The sequence below is a fragment of the Nannobrachium achirus genome (assembly GCF_963921795.1).
Source record: "Nannobrachium achirus genome assembly, chromosome: 3".
NCBI classification, from domain to species: Eukaryota; Metazoa; Chordata; class Actinopteri; order Myctophiformes; family Myctophidae; genus Nannobrachium; species Nannobrachium achirus.
Genome location: NC_137812.1, coordinates 48827894 through 48839812, shown reverse-complemented (window position 1 = coordinate 48839812; position 11919 = coordinate 48827894). Strand labels below are relative to the sequence as shown.

General features: G+C 40.5%; 1 protein-coding gene across 1 annotated transcript in view; it reads right to left on the bottom strand.

The window, feature by feature from the left end:
* Positions 1 to 1157: 1157 nt before the first annotated feature.
* Positions 1158 to 11919, bottom strand: part of micu3a (mitochondrial calcium uptake family, member 3a) — a gene marked incomplete at its 3' end in the record, with an annotated part of 60947 nt that continues 50185 nt past the window's right edge. The window contains exons 10-14 of the mRNA XM_080721526.1: positions 11683 to 11777; positions 10536 to 10707; positions 3524 to 3632; positions 2931 to 3088; positions 1158 to 1226 (exon numbers count right to left, since the gene is read on the bottom strand). Of these exons, the coding sequence (XP_080577652.1) occupies positions 1158 to 1226; positions 2931 to 3088; positions 3524 to 3632; positions 10536 to 10707; positions 11683 to 11777 (603 nt within the window). The remainder of the gene's footprint in view (positions 1227 to 2930; positions 3089 to 3523; positions 3633 to 10535; positions 10708 to 11682; positions 11778 to 11919) is intronic.

Sequence of the window (11919 nt, the reverse complement as noted above, 5' to 3'; positions counted from 1 at the left end):
ACCCAGTGGCGACAGCTGCGAAAATCGGGAAAAATCAACCCTGGTCCGAAAATAAATACGAAACGGGCGGCAGTGTGCAAACGTGATTGACATAACGTGAGGTTGATTTTTTTATTCACGCACTCCGAAATTCACACCGATATTCGGCCCGAAAAACGCAGCAGTGTGCAAAGACCTTTAGATCTTGAAAACAGGGCTCTGGCCAGGGCTGAGGACTAGTAATAGTCAAAGTTTATACTTCATCAGACTTCCATTTCTCCATGACCCATCCCTTTCTGATCATCATCACCCCTGGCTCTCCATCTCCACTGCTGTTGTCTCTCTCTTCCTGTCCTCTAGGCCTACTCCTTGAACCTTCTCCAGAGCTTGCGGACATGTCTCCCAGCCTCATTGCGTACACAGCCGGAGAAGGAGGCATGGTGGCGCTCGTTCACCTGGTAAACAAAGAGCAAAGACAAGCAAAGTTATGATAGGAACCAATACACTAAAATGTGTGCTACAGAGGTCCTGGGAAAACATTTGTGTACCTCACTCCTCAACTCTTATGTCTCACTCTCCTAGAGCTGTTCCTTTATGTGATCATTCTTCACACCAAATTAAAGCATACCGTTGAAAATGATTGGTACGCATTGTTTGCTTGAAAAAGATAAAATGATAAAATGCTGTACTGGTTCAACACCTAAATAGACAAGCAAATATAAACTAAAAACAAGATGTATTTTATAATTTCTGTTAATTTTGTAGATGGCATTAAACCTCATATCTATTCAAATATGCACGTTGCTTATAACACACCACAGAGCAAATCTTATATAGTACACTTAGAAGCACACAAGGCCATTATCCCATTGTAACTCATAACAATATAATACAATGGGTACAATAGCCCACTGCTACACTGTGCTCGAGAGGTTTGGGCGTAAAGTTGTGGATGAAACTTGTTAGTAATCACTGGAAACTATGTTATGAAAGCAATAATACACTGAATGAATAATACCCATAGCTGTGGTATAATCAAGATATAGCATCATGGTCTCTTGCACATCTATTGCTTATTGTCCCCAATACACACCAAGCTATTATTCCTGGGAGTCACTGAGTTGGCTTTATTTTTCTTATTTCACTGCTGCTCTCTTTCTACATGTTCATGTTTGTACTTATCTGCCAGCCAGCTCCTTCTTCAGGCAGGACTTAAAGGAAGTGAAGCGCTCCACAGCCTTGTAGCCCTGAGAGGCCATATGACAACATTGTGGACAGAGAGAAGGAGAAACCGGGCCAGCATGCAAAGAAATACAGCATGAGAGAGGGACAGACATACAGACAGACAGACAGAGGAGAGATGGGGTAGAACCAGAGATAGGAAGTGAGAGGGTGACATATAGGAACAGATCAGGCAAAGAGCAGATTAGCGTAGGATTTATGAGTATATAGAATTAGGATTGAGGAATGAAATGGAGAAGGAAGGTGTAAATATACGGTACAGTAGATGCCCATGGAAGGAGAGTTAGAGGAGAGGGGTGGACAGAGGGAACATAAAGGGAGAAAACATGGTTAATAAGCCAAGAATGTGAAGCCAAGACTGAACCGAAAACAGAGCCTGAACACTTAGCATTCTGTGATGGACATAAACTCTTGGTGAAGAGCTGCTCGACCTGATCCAAGATGATTGTGTTGTATTCAGCATGTCAAGGACAACTTTATGAGTAAAAGTCCCAGATTAGGATAATCCTAATCTGAGATACTCACGCTGTTTCAGAAGTGATTTAACAGAATTTCTAGAAAGTAAAGGAGATAGAAAGGATAGCAATCTTATGAAATAATCTTTACTGATCCAAAATGTGGATAGAGACTGTTTGGAAGGATACATTTCTATTTGGAAATGCATTTGAAACTACAAACTGTAAAAGAATTAGTACTTTCTATTGCTGTATATTTGTGTACCACTAGGGAGCAGCAAAGTTCCACCTGATTCGACTATGAATATTTAATGTAACCTCCTCATGCTGGCACTGTGGAATGCTGTACCAGTGTTCAGCTGGCTTAAACATGGGGAAAAATGCATTCCACTATGCTGCCACCAAAATATCGAATGCCTTACTAAAAACCATTATAGATATTGACTACCTAAACTCAAAACTAAATTAAAAGAATGGTTGACATTAAAATACAATTGAGCATAATTGAACTCCTTGAACATATTAATAGTAGCATCCCCCCCTCCCCAGCCACCAACCATCCTTTGAGTTTTCTACCAATATGGAATTGAATAGTATTGTATGAAATTGTATACTTATGTATTGCTGATACATTGAGTACAATGGCTATTTTTATGCCAATGATTTTGTACTCTTACTCAAGTAAATAAACACTGGACTTTTACTTATAATAGAGTAATATATTACTGTAATAGAGTATTTTCTACATTGTGGTATTGATACTTTTACTTCAAACATTTCAGTACTTCTTCCACCACGGCTACCTACCTGGGTGGACATTGCATCTACTGGCAAGGTGGTCACCTTCTTGTGCTGCCATAGTGTCAGTATAGTATGTATGAGTAATAGTACTGTAATTGTACTACAAATGAAGCGACTCCAGCTCCTTATGTATCTCAGGGTCTTTTTCCAACATTAAGAACGTCAAGAATTTTAAGTAATTCTATGGTATTGCTACTGTAGTATACTGACATTCCTTTTGTCTCTGACTCTCTCTCTCTCTCTCTCTCTCTCTCTCTCTCTCTCACTCACTCACTCACACAAGCATGCAAGAACTCATGCACGGCCATACAAATGAATATACACAGTCACACACATGCATTGAAGATACATTTACACGTGTCATAGGCTAACAACAACAAAACTACGTATTATTTAGAACTGAAAACTTTACGTGTTTTTAGCCAAAAAACGTAAGTTTAAATGAGCACTGACCCTTCCTCCTCTGTGCAGACGGTCCTTCATGATACCTATGAACTCTTTGTAAGACAACTGGTCATCATGGTCCTCGTCAAAGATCTTGAATATGGTGTTGACCAGGTGACGTGTGAGCTTCAAACCTGTGGCCACGTACACCGCCCGGGCAAACTCATCTGTTCACAGCCGGGAGGAGAGAACACAGAATGGCACTTAATATAGAATATACTGTACTGTATGTGGAAGGCCAGAGAGGGACAGATGATAATCTGTTTATCTGTGTCTTTTTTTGTATTCACAAATGAAAGGACAGAAACATGGGTTGAGGGATGAACATAAAGAGAGACAGATGCTAGGTTCATGGTTAACCTGGTATCCTAGTTTCTTGTCTCTCGGTATGCCATGCATGTGAATAATTTATCTTGCTTATGGTAAGTCACTCTGGTTAAAAGTGTCTGCTAAAAATCTAAATTGTAAATTTTAATTGAGCGAGTGATACAAAGATACTCATGGAAAGATGATGTACACACACACACACACACACACTTTCTCTGTCTCTCTCTGAGATGGAGAGAGAGACACTTAATAATTAATAATAATCCCCTCTGTACCTTGTCCAATGGAGCGGGCAGCAAAGTTGTACATCTGCATAGCAATGGCAAAGTCCTCCAGGTTGTTGAGAAACTGGAAGAAGGATCGGAACTCATCGAACGTGATTCCCTGAAACAACCAGGAGAGACCAGAGCTCAACTAATCAGCCAAGAATCAGTGTCCAAAGCCTCTGTGTCTCAGGAGTCCCTCAGTGTCCCAGGGATGAGTCAAGACGATGACTGAAATTCTTTATTAGGAATAATACCTTGAGATGGAGCATCTCACAAAATCGAGAATGATACAAAAACCTGTATAAACATCCACTGTTTGATGCACGATCAGCTGTGCAACACAGAACACTGGCCAAGGCCCAGAATCACGTGTCATCCAATACTGAATGACATATCCCATGAAATGGCACGATTAAAGGTTGGGTAAGTTATATCTTTTGGTAAATAACAAAATGTTTTTATTTTTTGTTTAATTGATTTGGTTGTTAAAAGGTTATGGTTCTATATTCGGTTAGTAATCATTTCTATGAGAGCGTTTATAACAGGGGTCTCCATCTCAAATAAAATGCATTTTCAGGTGGGTTGCCAATTTAAGCCAATCAGGAGAGAGTACAGGGAGAGTGTTCCAGTTCCAACAGACCCCTGTTACGGAACAAACACTCTATAGCGATAATTATTATTAGAATATAGAGTTATCTAACACTGATTTGAACCAAAACATATCACATACCCCACCTTTAATGACACAACACTGCCATGATGTTGTGCTTTCTAAGCAGCAGCAGCCTTACAGCAGTGCTTTACTCCACAATATAATGTACAGTACACGCATACAGTGAAGTAAAGGCATTCATTCCACACAGTGTAGTAACCGACTGTTTCAGAAGTGACTGTGACTTTTTCTGGATGCAATATGCTTTCAGAAAAATGAGATGCTAATGGCCTGTGAAGATGCATTGTTTGTGGGAGCTGGAAGGACACTGCTGACACTATCACATGCACTGTGTAATAGATACAGGCTACAGTAGATAACACATTAGATAGATTAGAAAATATAGATAGATAGATAGATAGATAGATAGATAGATAGATACTGTAGATACTGTAGATAGATACTGTAGATAGATAGATATTGTCCTGCTGCTAGTGGTCGGATGTATATATAACACCAACCTGCTTCTTGCACAGCATGTAGAGAGGGGGGAAGGAAGGGATAGAGACAATGTAACTGCAAGCACTACAAGTTGGCATAAGAAAACCTTCTGCCACAAGGCCACTCTCTCAGATTTGATTGAATGAAAACCACATTCACACTGTTGATACGTTGTGGTCAGCAGCAGTCATGGGCCCTTTAGCAAGAAAATGATATTTTCTTGCTAAAAAGAAACACAAAAAACGACGTCACAATGTTATTGTGATCACAGTTTTGTTTTTGTGTACCTTTCCTTCTTATGTTTTTACATACTGATGATTTTCACACTGTGATGGTGAGCATGGAAATCGTGCTTTCCATACATGCTTTATTTATATCTTAAGTAAAGCATGATGTTAAGTCTTTAAATCTTTAGTGGCTACATGGGGGTGCTTGACTGACAAAAACTGATTGACAGATTTGTCACTGTATTGCTCTTATTGTGGCTTTTAAGTCCATGCCGCTGAAAGCTGCCCTTGCAGTCGTTAAGGGACCGCCGTGTATCTTGAATTTCTTCTTTTTGTTCTCTTCTACCAAACAAAATCTAAATTAATGAAATTTGAGAAGTGGTTTATTTGTGTCTGTCTATTTCAGTGATGTAACTGTGGCTTCTTGTAATAATCCCATCCACCAGGGAGAGAATATTTTCTCCCATGTTTTAGCGCACTGCATTAAAAATATTTATTTATATTGGTTTATCTAAGCTAATCTCTTAAAGGAGTAGTTCACCCCCAAAATGCCTTTTTTCTATCGATTACTCACGCCATAGAGACTTGAATTCAATAAAATAAAAATGTTTTTGACCCAAATCGTTTGGGTCCCCATCCGGAATCAATGGGGGTACATTTACTAAAATACCATTTCTGTTTTAGGAATGCGACAAATTCTAAAATGTATTATTGAACTCAAGTCTCCATGGCGTGAGTAATCAATAGAAAAAAAAACATTTTGGGGGTGAACTACTCCTTTAAAGGACAACTTTAGTTTTTTACAACAAGGGTTCATATTTTAGATTGTAATTAAAGAATATAAAAGATGTGTGTTAAAATTATTTAATTTACTTCTGTCTATTGTTTTAGAGATTCTTATTTCAGTGGTTGGGGGCATAAATATGTCATTTTACACAGAATAAGCCCATTCCCAAGATACAACGCAACCTTTCATGGTTGGATGTGACTTATGGGGGCTACTGTAAATAGCAATAAAGAAACTGTTGGCTTATTGTGTCTAAAAATACATATTTAGACACTTGTACGCATGCCCCATGCGTACGCATGCCCCACATTTTTGCACGGTAAACGTGATAAAACAATAGAACGAAGCAAATGAAAACATTTTAACACCCACTTTTTCTTTTCTCTAATTAGAATCTAAAATATGAACCCTTGTAAAAAACTAAAGTTGTCCTTTAAAGCCTCTCTCCACCAAACAGACTACCGTACTTCCAATGGCTTCAAACTGTGCCTAGTCTGTTGTAGTCTGCTGGCATTAGTTGGCAAACATGGCATTTAAACGTCGGGCGACGGAACATTGCATTCAGATGACACCTCGGTAGCCGGCAACGCTAGCCTGCCAGTTTTACCAGGTCTGCTTTTTATAAGCGACTTTGGTCTTGTTTTCCTGTATTGTGCTTACTGATTTCCACAGCGAGTCCAAAGTTTTGGAGGTTATAGTGAAAAGTGTATTGATGTGTGGGTTGAAACATGAATCTTCCAAGGCATTGATCTGCAATTACAGCAAGAACAGTTTGGCACCGAGGCAGCTGATCAGTACAACCATCGATTGGTAAACTGCTTTTCTGCTGAGTATGCACTCTTCTCTTCAACACCATCCTACTTTCAATTGATACTCTTACAAATAATATTATCATTTAGAACTTGATAGTGTTAGCCATTGAGAAGTTACACGTGTGGATTCCGTACCTTATATATATATATATATTATATATATATATATATATATATATATATATATATATATATATATATATATATATATATTAGTGCTGTTCGAGTTAACTAAATTAATCGCGATTAACTCACCATTATGTTAATCACAATTAATTATTTTAATCGCAATTAATCGCATATTTATATATTATAGCCATTTGGCCTTTGGACACTGTTTCTCAACATTATTATCTCAACTATTATTTGGGGAGGTCTCCAGATGATTAGCTTAATGTGCAACATTGTTTTCTCACTCAACAGTAAACAATCTAACGTACATATACAGGGTAACAAAGGGTAACAAAGTAACAATTTAATTATTTTATTAATATATCTAATTGTCTCACAAGTAATTAACTAAAATGGTCAAACATTGGCTACAATATTGGCTATTTTGGCTACAAGGTCCATCCCTCTTGATATAAAATATGAATAAAGCATAAAGGTGGACACAACAGTAATCAGATTAAGTAAATTAAGCAGATCCATCCTGCAGTCTGTTTAATTGATTTTGAATAAAAGATTAACATACTTTCTCATAAAGCCATTATATTTTTCCACTCCCAAGTTAATAGGGCCACGAAAGACTTGAAAGATATCCCTCTAAGTTACATTGTGAACTGATAAAAGCTGATGACTTATTTGCGATTAATCGTGCGATTAACTAGCTAAATCATGCGATTAATCGCGATTAAAATATTTAATCGTTGAACAGCACTAATATATATATATATATATATATATATATATATATATATATATATATATATACCCGTATTTTCCGGATTATAAGGCGCACATAAAAGCCTTTAATTTTCTCAAAAAAACTAAAGAGCGCCTTATAGTCCAGTGCGCCTTATATATGGATCATTCATTGACATTGACATTGCCTTTAGCACAGCTCCATCTGTTGGATGCATAACACAATGGTAGCGTCTATTATGTGCGCCTTATTGTCCGGTGCGCCTTATATATGAAAACAGTTAGAAAATAGACCATTCATTGACAGTGCGCCTTATAGTCCAGTGCGCCTTATAGTCTGGAAAATACTGTATATATATATATATATATATATATATATACGGTATATAAACGTTTTAGTACCATTTGAGACAATGGGCATGGATGCTATCCTCTGCAGCGATCGGAACATGCAACATTTTACCTAGATTTGAACTCAAATGCCATAATTTCTGTCAGTGTGACCCTACGGTTGTTACACGTGTTGAGCTGTGTCTAATGTATGTGTCTGCATAAGAGTCTGTAAAAAAAGACAGAGGCAGAGAGATGTTCCTTGTTTGTGTGTGAATTCATATGAGCGTATACATTCATATGCAGGTATTTGCCTGAAATTGTGTTTGTGGACAGCATTGGTGACTAAATTTGGATGAATCCGTGTGTGTGTGTGTGTGTGTGTGTGTGTGTGTGTGTGTGTGTGTGTGTGTGTGTGTGTGTGTGTGTGTGTGTGTGTGTGTTCAGTGGAGCGTTGAGGTGTAGAGAGCCACAACAGCCTGGGGCAGAGCCAGTGGTGGGGAACACCTGACACTGGAGATGGCTAGGGGCTGTAGGGATGGGGGGGGGGGGGAGGTTTACGGGAACTGGAACAGTATAGAAGGATGTCGCTTCCTCACGGCGCTGTAAGGCTGAACCTTCCTGTTCAAATCAGCACATGCATTTATAGCGCTCGTGTTCATTTCACGCTGAGATTATTTGGTTAACCAGAATTACAAATGGATCAATAATGAGTACCTGAGACGAATAACAGTCTAAGTCTGTATTTTAAAACTTTGGATAAATTACATTTTTTTGATTTACCAGACTGTAAACCACAAGCTAGAAGTTTTTAATTTCTTAAAGTCTTAACGTACTCCCCCCTCATTTTGTTGAGTTAGATTTTTTTACTTAACTCATATATATATTGGGAATTATAAGACACTAGAAGCTCGGCCGCCCGAAGGGCGGCCGAGCGTCTAGTCGGCGACCTGGCCAACTCGGGAACAATGTAAATAGGGAATGAATGCCCCGCCCTTTAATGCAAACCCCATTATACCTGTTGTCATAGGATCCGTTTTGACCATCTGTTTGCGTGTGTCCATTTATGCCCATATATGGAGAGATATGTCTGTCTACGTCCATTTTCTGCCCATATATGGAGATCTCTCTAGGACCTGGTTTGACCATCTGTTTGCCTGTGCCCATTTATGCCCATATATGGAGTTTGCGACCTGGCCAACTCGGGAACGATGTAAATAGGGAATGAATGCCCCACCCTTTAATGCAAACCCCATTATATGGAGATCTCTGTATCTGTCTGTGTCCCTTTTATGCCCATATACTCTATCTGTGTCCATCTTTTATGCCCATATGCCCATATATGGAGATCTCTGTATCTGCCCATATGCCCATATATGGAGATCTCAGTCTGTGTCCCTTTTATGCCCATGCCCATATATCTGCGTCCATTTTATGCCCATATGCCCATATATGGAGATATCTGTATCTGCCCATATGCCCATTCTCTGTATCAGTCTGTGTCCCTTTTATGCCCATATACGGAGATATCTGTCATGGAGATCTCAGTCTGTGTCCCTTTTATGCCCATATATCTGTCTGTGTCCCTTTTATGCCCATATACGGATGCAAACCCCATTATATGGAGATCTCTGTATCTGTCTGTGTCCCTTTTATGCCCATATACTCTATCTGTGTCCATCTTTTATGCCCATATGCCCATATATGGAGATCTCTGTATCTGCCCATATGCCCATATATGGAGATCTCAGTCTGTGTCCCTTTTATGCCCATATATCTGCGTCCATTTTATGCCCATATGCCCATATATGGAGATCTCTGTATCTGCCCATATGCCCATTCTCTGTATCAGTCTGTGTCCCTTTTATGCCCATATACGGAGATATCTGTCATGGAGATCTCAGTCTGTGTCCCTTTTATGCCCATATATCTGTCTGTGTCCCTTTTATGCCCATATACGGAGATATATCTGTCTGTGTCCCTTTTATGCCCATATACGGAGATATCTGTAGGGTCGAGGCAAGGCCCCTGTATTGCCCATATATGGAGATCTCTGTATCTGCCCATATGCCCATATATGGAGATCTCAGTCTGTCGGGTCGAGGCTAGGCCCCTGTATCTGCCTGCAGTGATGTCACAATGACTCAGCGCTTGCGCCCGGCACTGCAGTGATGTCACAATGAGTCAGCGATTGTGCCGATTTTGCGCCGATTTCCGCATAAGGAGATTCCGAACGTTTCGCGCCGGTTAGGGAAAACCGCACGTCGGGTCGGGTCGAGGCCCGGCACTGCACTCCGTGCCGCGGCGGGGAACGCGCGTGCCGAATCTGAAGCCGGTGGGACGAACGGTTCTCGAGATACGCGGATTACAAACACACACGCAGAGACTTCTCGCATTTATAGATAGATAATACTTATGGAAAGTGGAAAAACAGTATATCTCCAGCAGTTTGTGGAACAACAGTCTAAGTCCGTACAAGCAATATTCAGCAGACAAAGGGAGAAGATAACCTTGAAACCGACAATTAAACAAAATGAGGGGGATTGCATTAACAATTTAACAGATTAAAAATGACTAGTTTGTGGTTTACAGTCTGGTAAATCCAAAAATATATATATTCAAAAAAATTCAAATATGGACTTATACTGTTATTGGTCTCAGGTACTATTGACACGGAGGATCTCACCATGTACAGACATTTGTCATAATTCTGTACTTTTCAAACAATACCTCCAAGGGAAGAGAGTAATAGAGTGGTAATAGATATTAGTAGTAAAGATAATGGATTCCTTCTTCACTGAGGTGATAACATGCCAATTAAATTGATATACATTTTGTGCATGTATACCTTCTCATCCGGTATGCACTGGCGGACATTCTCCAGGTAGGCGTTGATGTTCTCCACATTGGTGAAACGCAGGAGGATCCTGGCAAAGTCCTCCTCGCTGATGGTGGTCATGCCTTTAGAATAGGTGAGAAACTCTATTTCCAACACTTCTGTCTGGAGGTTATCCATGAACCTAATGGAGAAGAACGAATGATACGTAATTTAGTTGACGTAGATGTTCAAAACACAAACGAAGGACGCATTTTCAGCATTCATGGGACTTAAGTGTAACTCAACCCCCAACATGTTTGTTCCCCCCAGCTGGTTCCATTTTGTACACTTTTTGAGTTAAAATAACACAGAGGATTTTAAAGCGTTGATTGTGCAAAGAGAGACATGTTTTGATCAATGACGGTCGGTGGCCTAATTCATCAAACTGCAGCCCCGCGGGAAAAGAAATACTGATCTATTCCACATTACCAGTAAGACTCCCTAATCGGGAGATAAGCGACCGTAGGTGGCTTATCTCCACAAATAGGGCAAAAATTTGTTTTTCCAAAATCTTCCTGATCCATGTTGATGACATGAGTGTAGACATGCTGTGTAGTGATATTCGTGATTTTAGGGCAAAAACTGTAAGAGCAGTGTCCAAAAATGTGTTTTAAAAATCGGCCTGAAGGTGGTGCTACAATAGGGCCATGTGAGAAATGAGGGGTGGGGTCTCTGCGTTGCCTTGGCGGACGAATAGGTACCGGCCCCGGCTCTCCCGGACGCTCCCAGCCCGAGTTACGGCATTTTATGTGAGCTGCAGTGGCAGGGGGTCCTCCACTGGGGGCGCCACCACTTTTGCATCCGTTCTGGAGCACCAGGAGTGGGTGGTCCCCAGGAATTCCCCGTGAGCAGCCCCGTTGGGGTGGTCATTTGGTCATTTTTGCACATTTGGTCATTTTTTACACCTGGGGGTCCCCCAGGGACCCGGGGGTCCTTGGAGGTTGTAGTTTGGCAGGTAAGGAGTGTGTGTGCAAAATTTGGCATGGATGGGGGCAACGGTTGTGGAGATATGAGCAGGGCAAAAGTGTGACGTGTGACGGACTCACTCACAGACAGCCGGTGGAGGTTTCTACAGTAAGTAGCTCCCTACGGTCGCAATAATGCCGGACAAAAGTACCTGTAGAAGTCATCAAAGGTGAGCTCTGCCTTCCCTTTCTTCCCAAAGAAATGGACCAATAGGGTGGTGTCAATCATCATGTTCTCATCTGCACGCTGGGATAACATTGAATCGTGAGGAGGAAGAGACAGAGAGAGACAATCACAAACTGACAGGTAGTAGCAAGGACTGGAGTGACTGCTAGGAATACATGATCAATCCATCATGGCAGCCACCGTGCCAAGCCAGCCAGGAAGC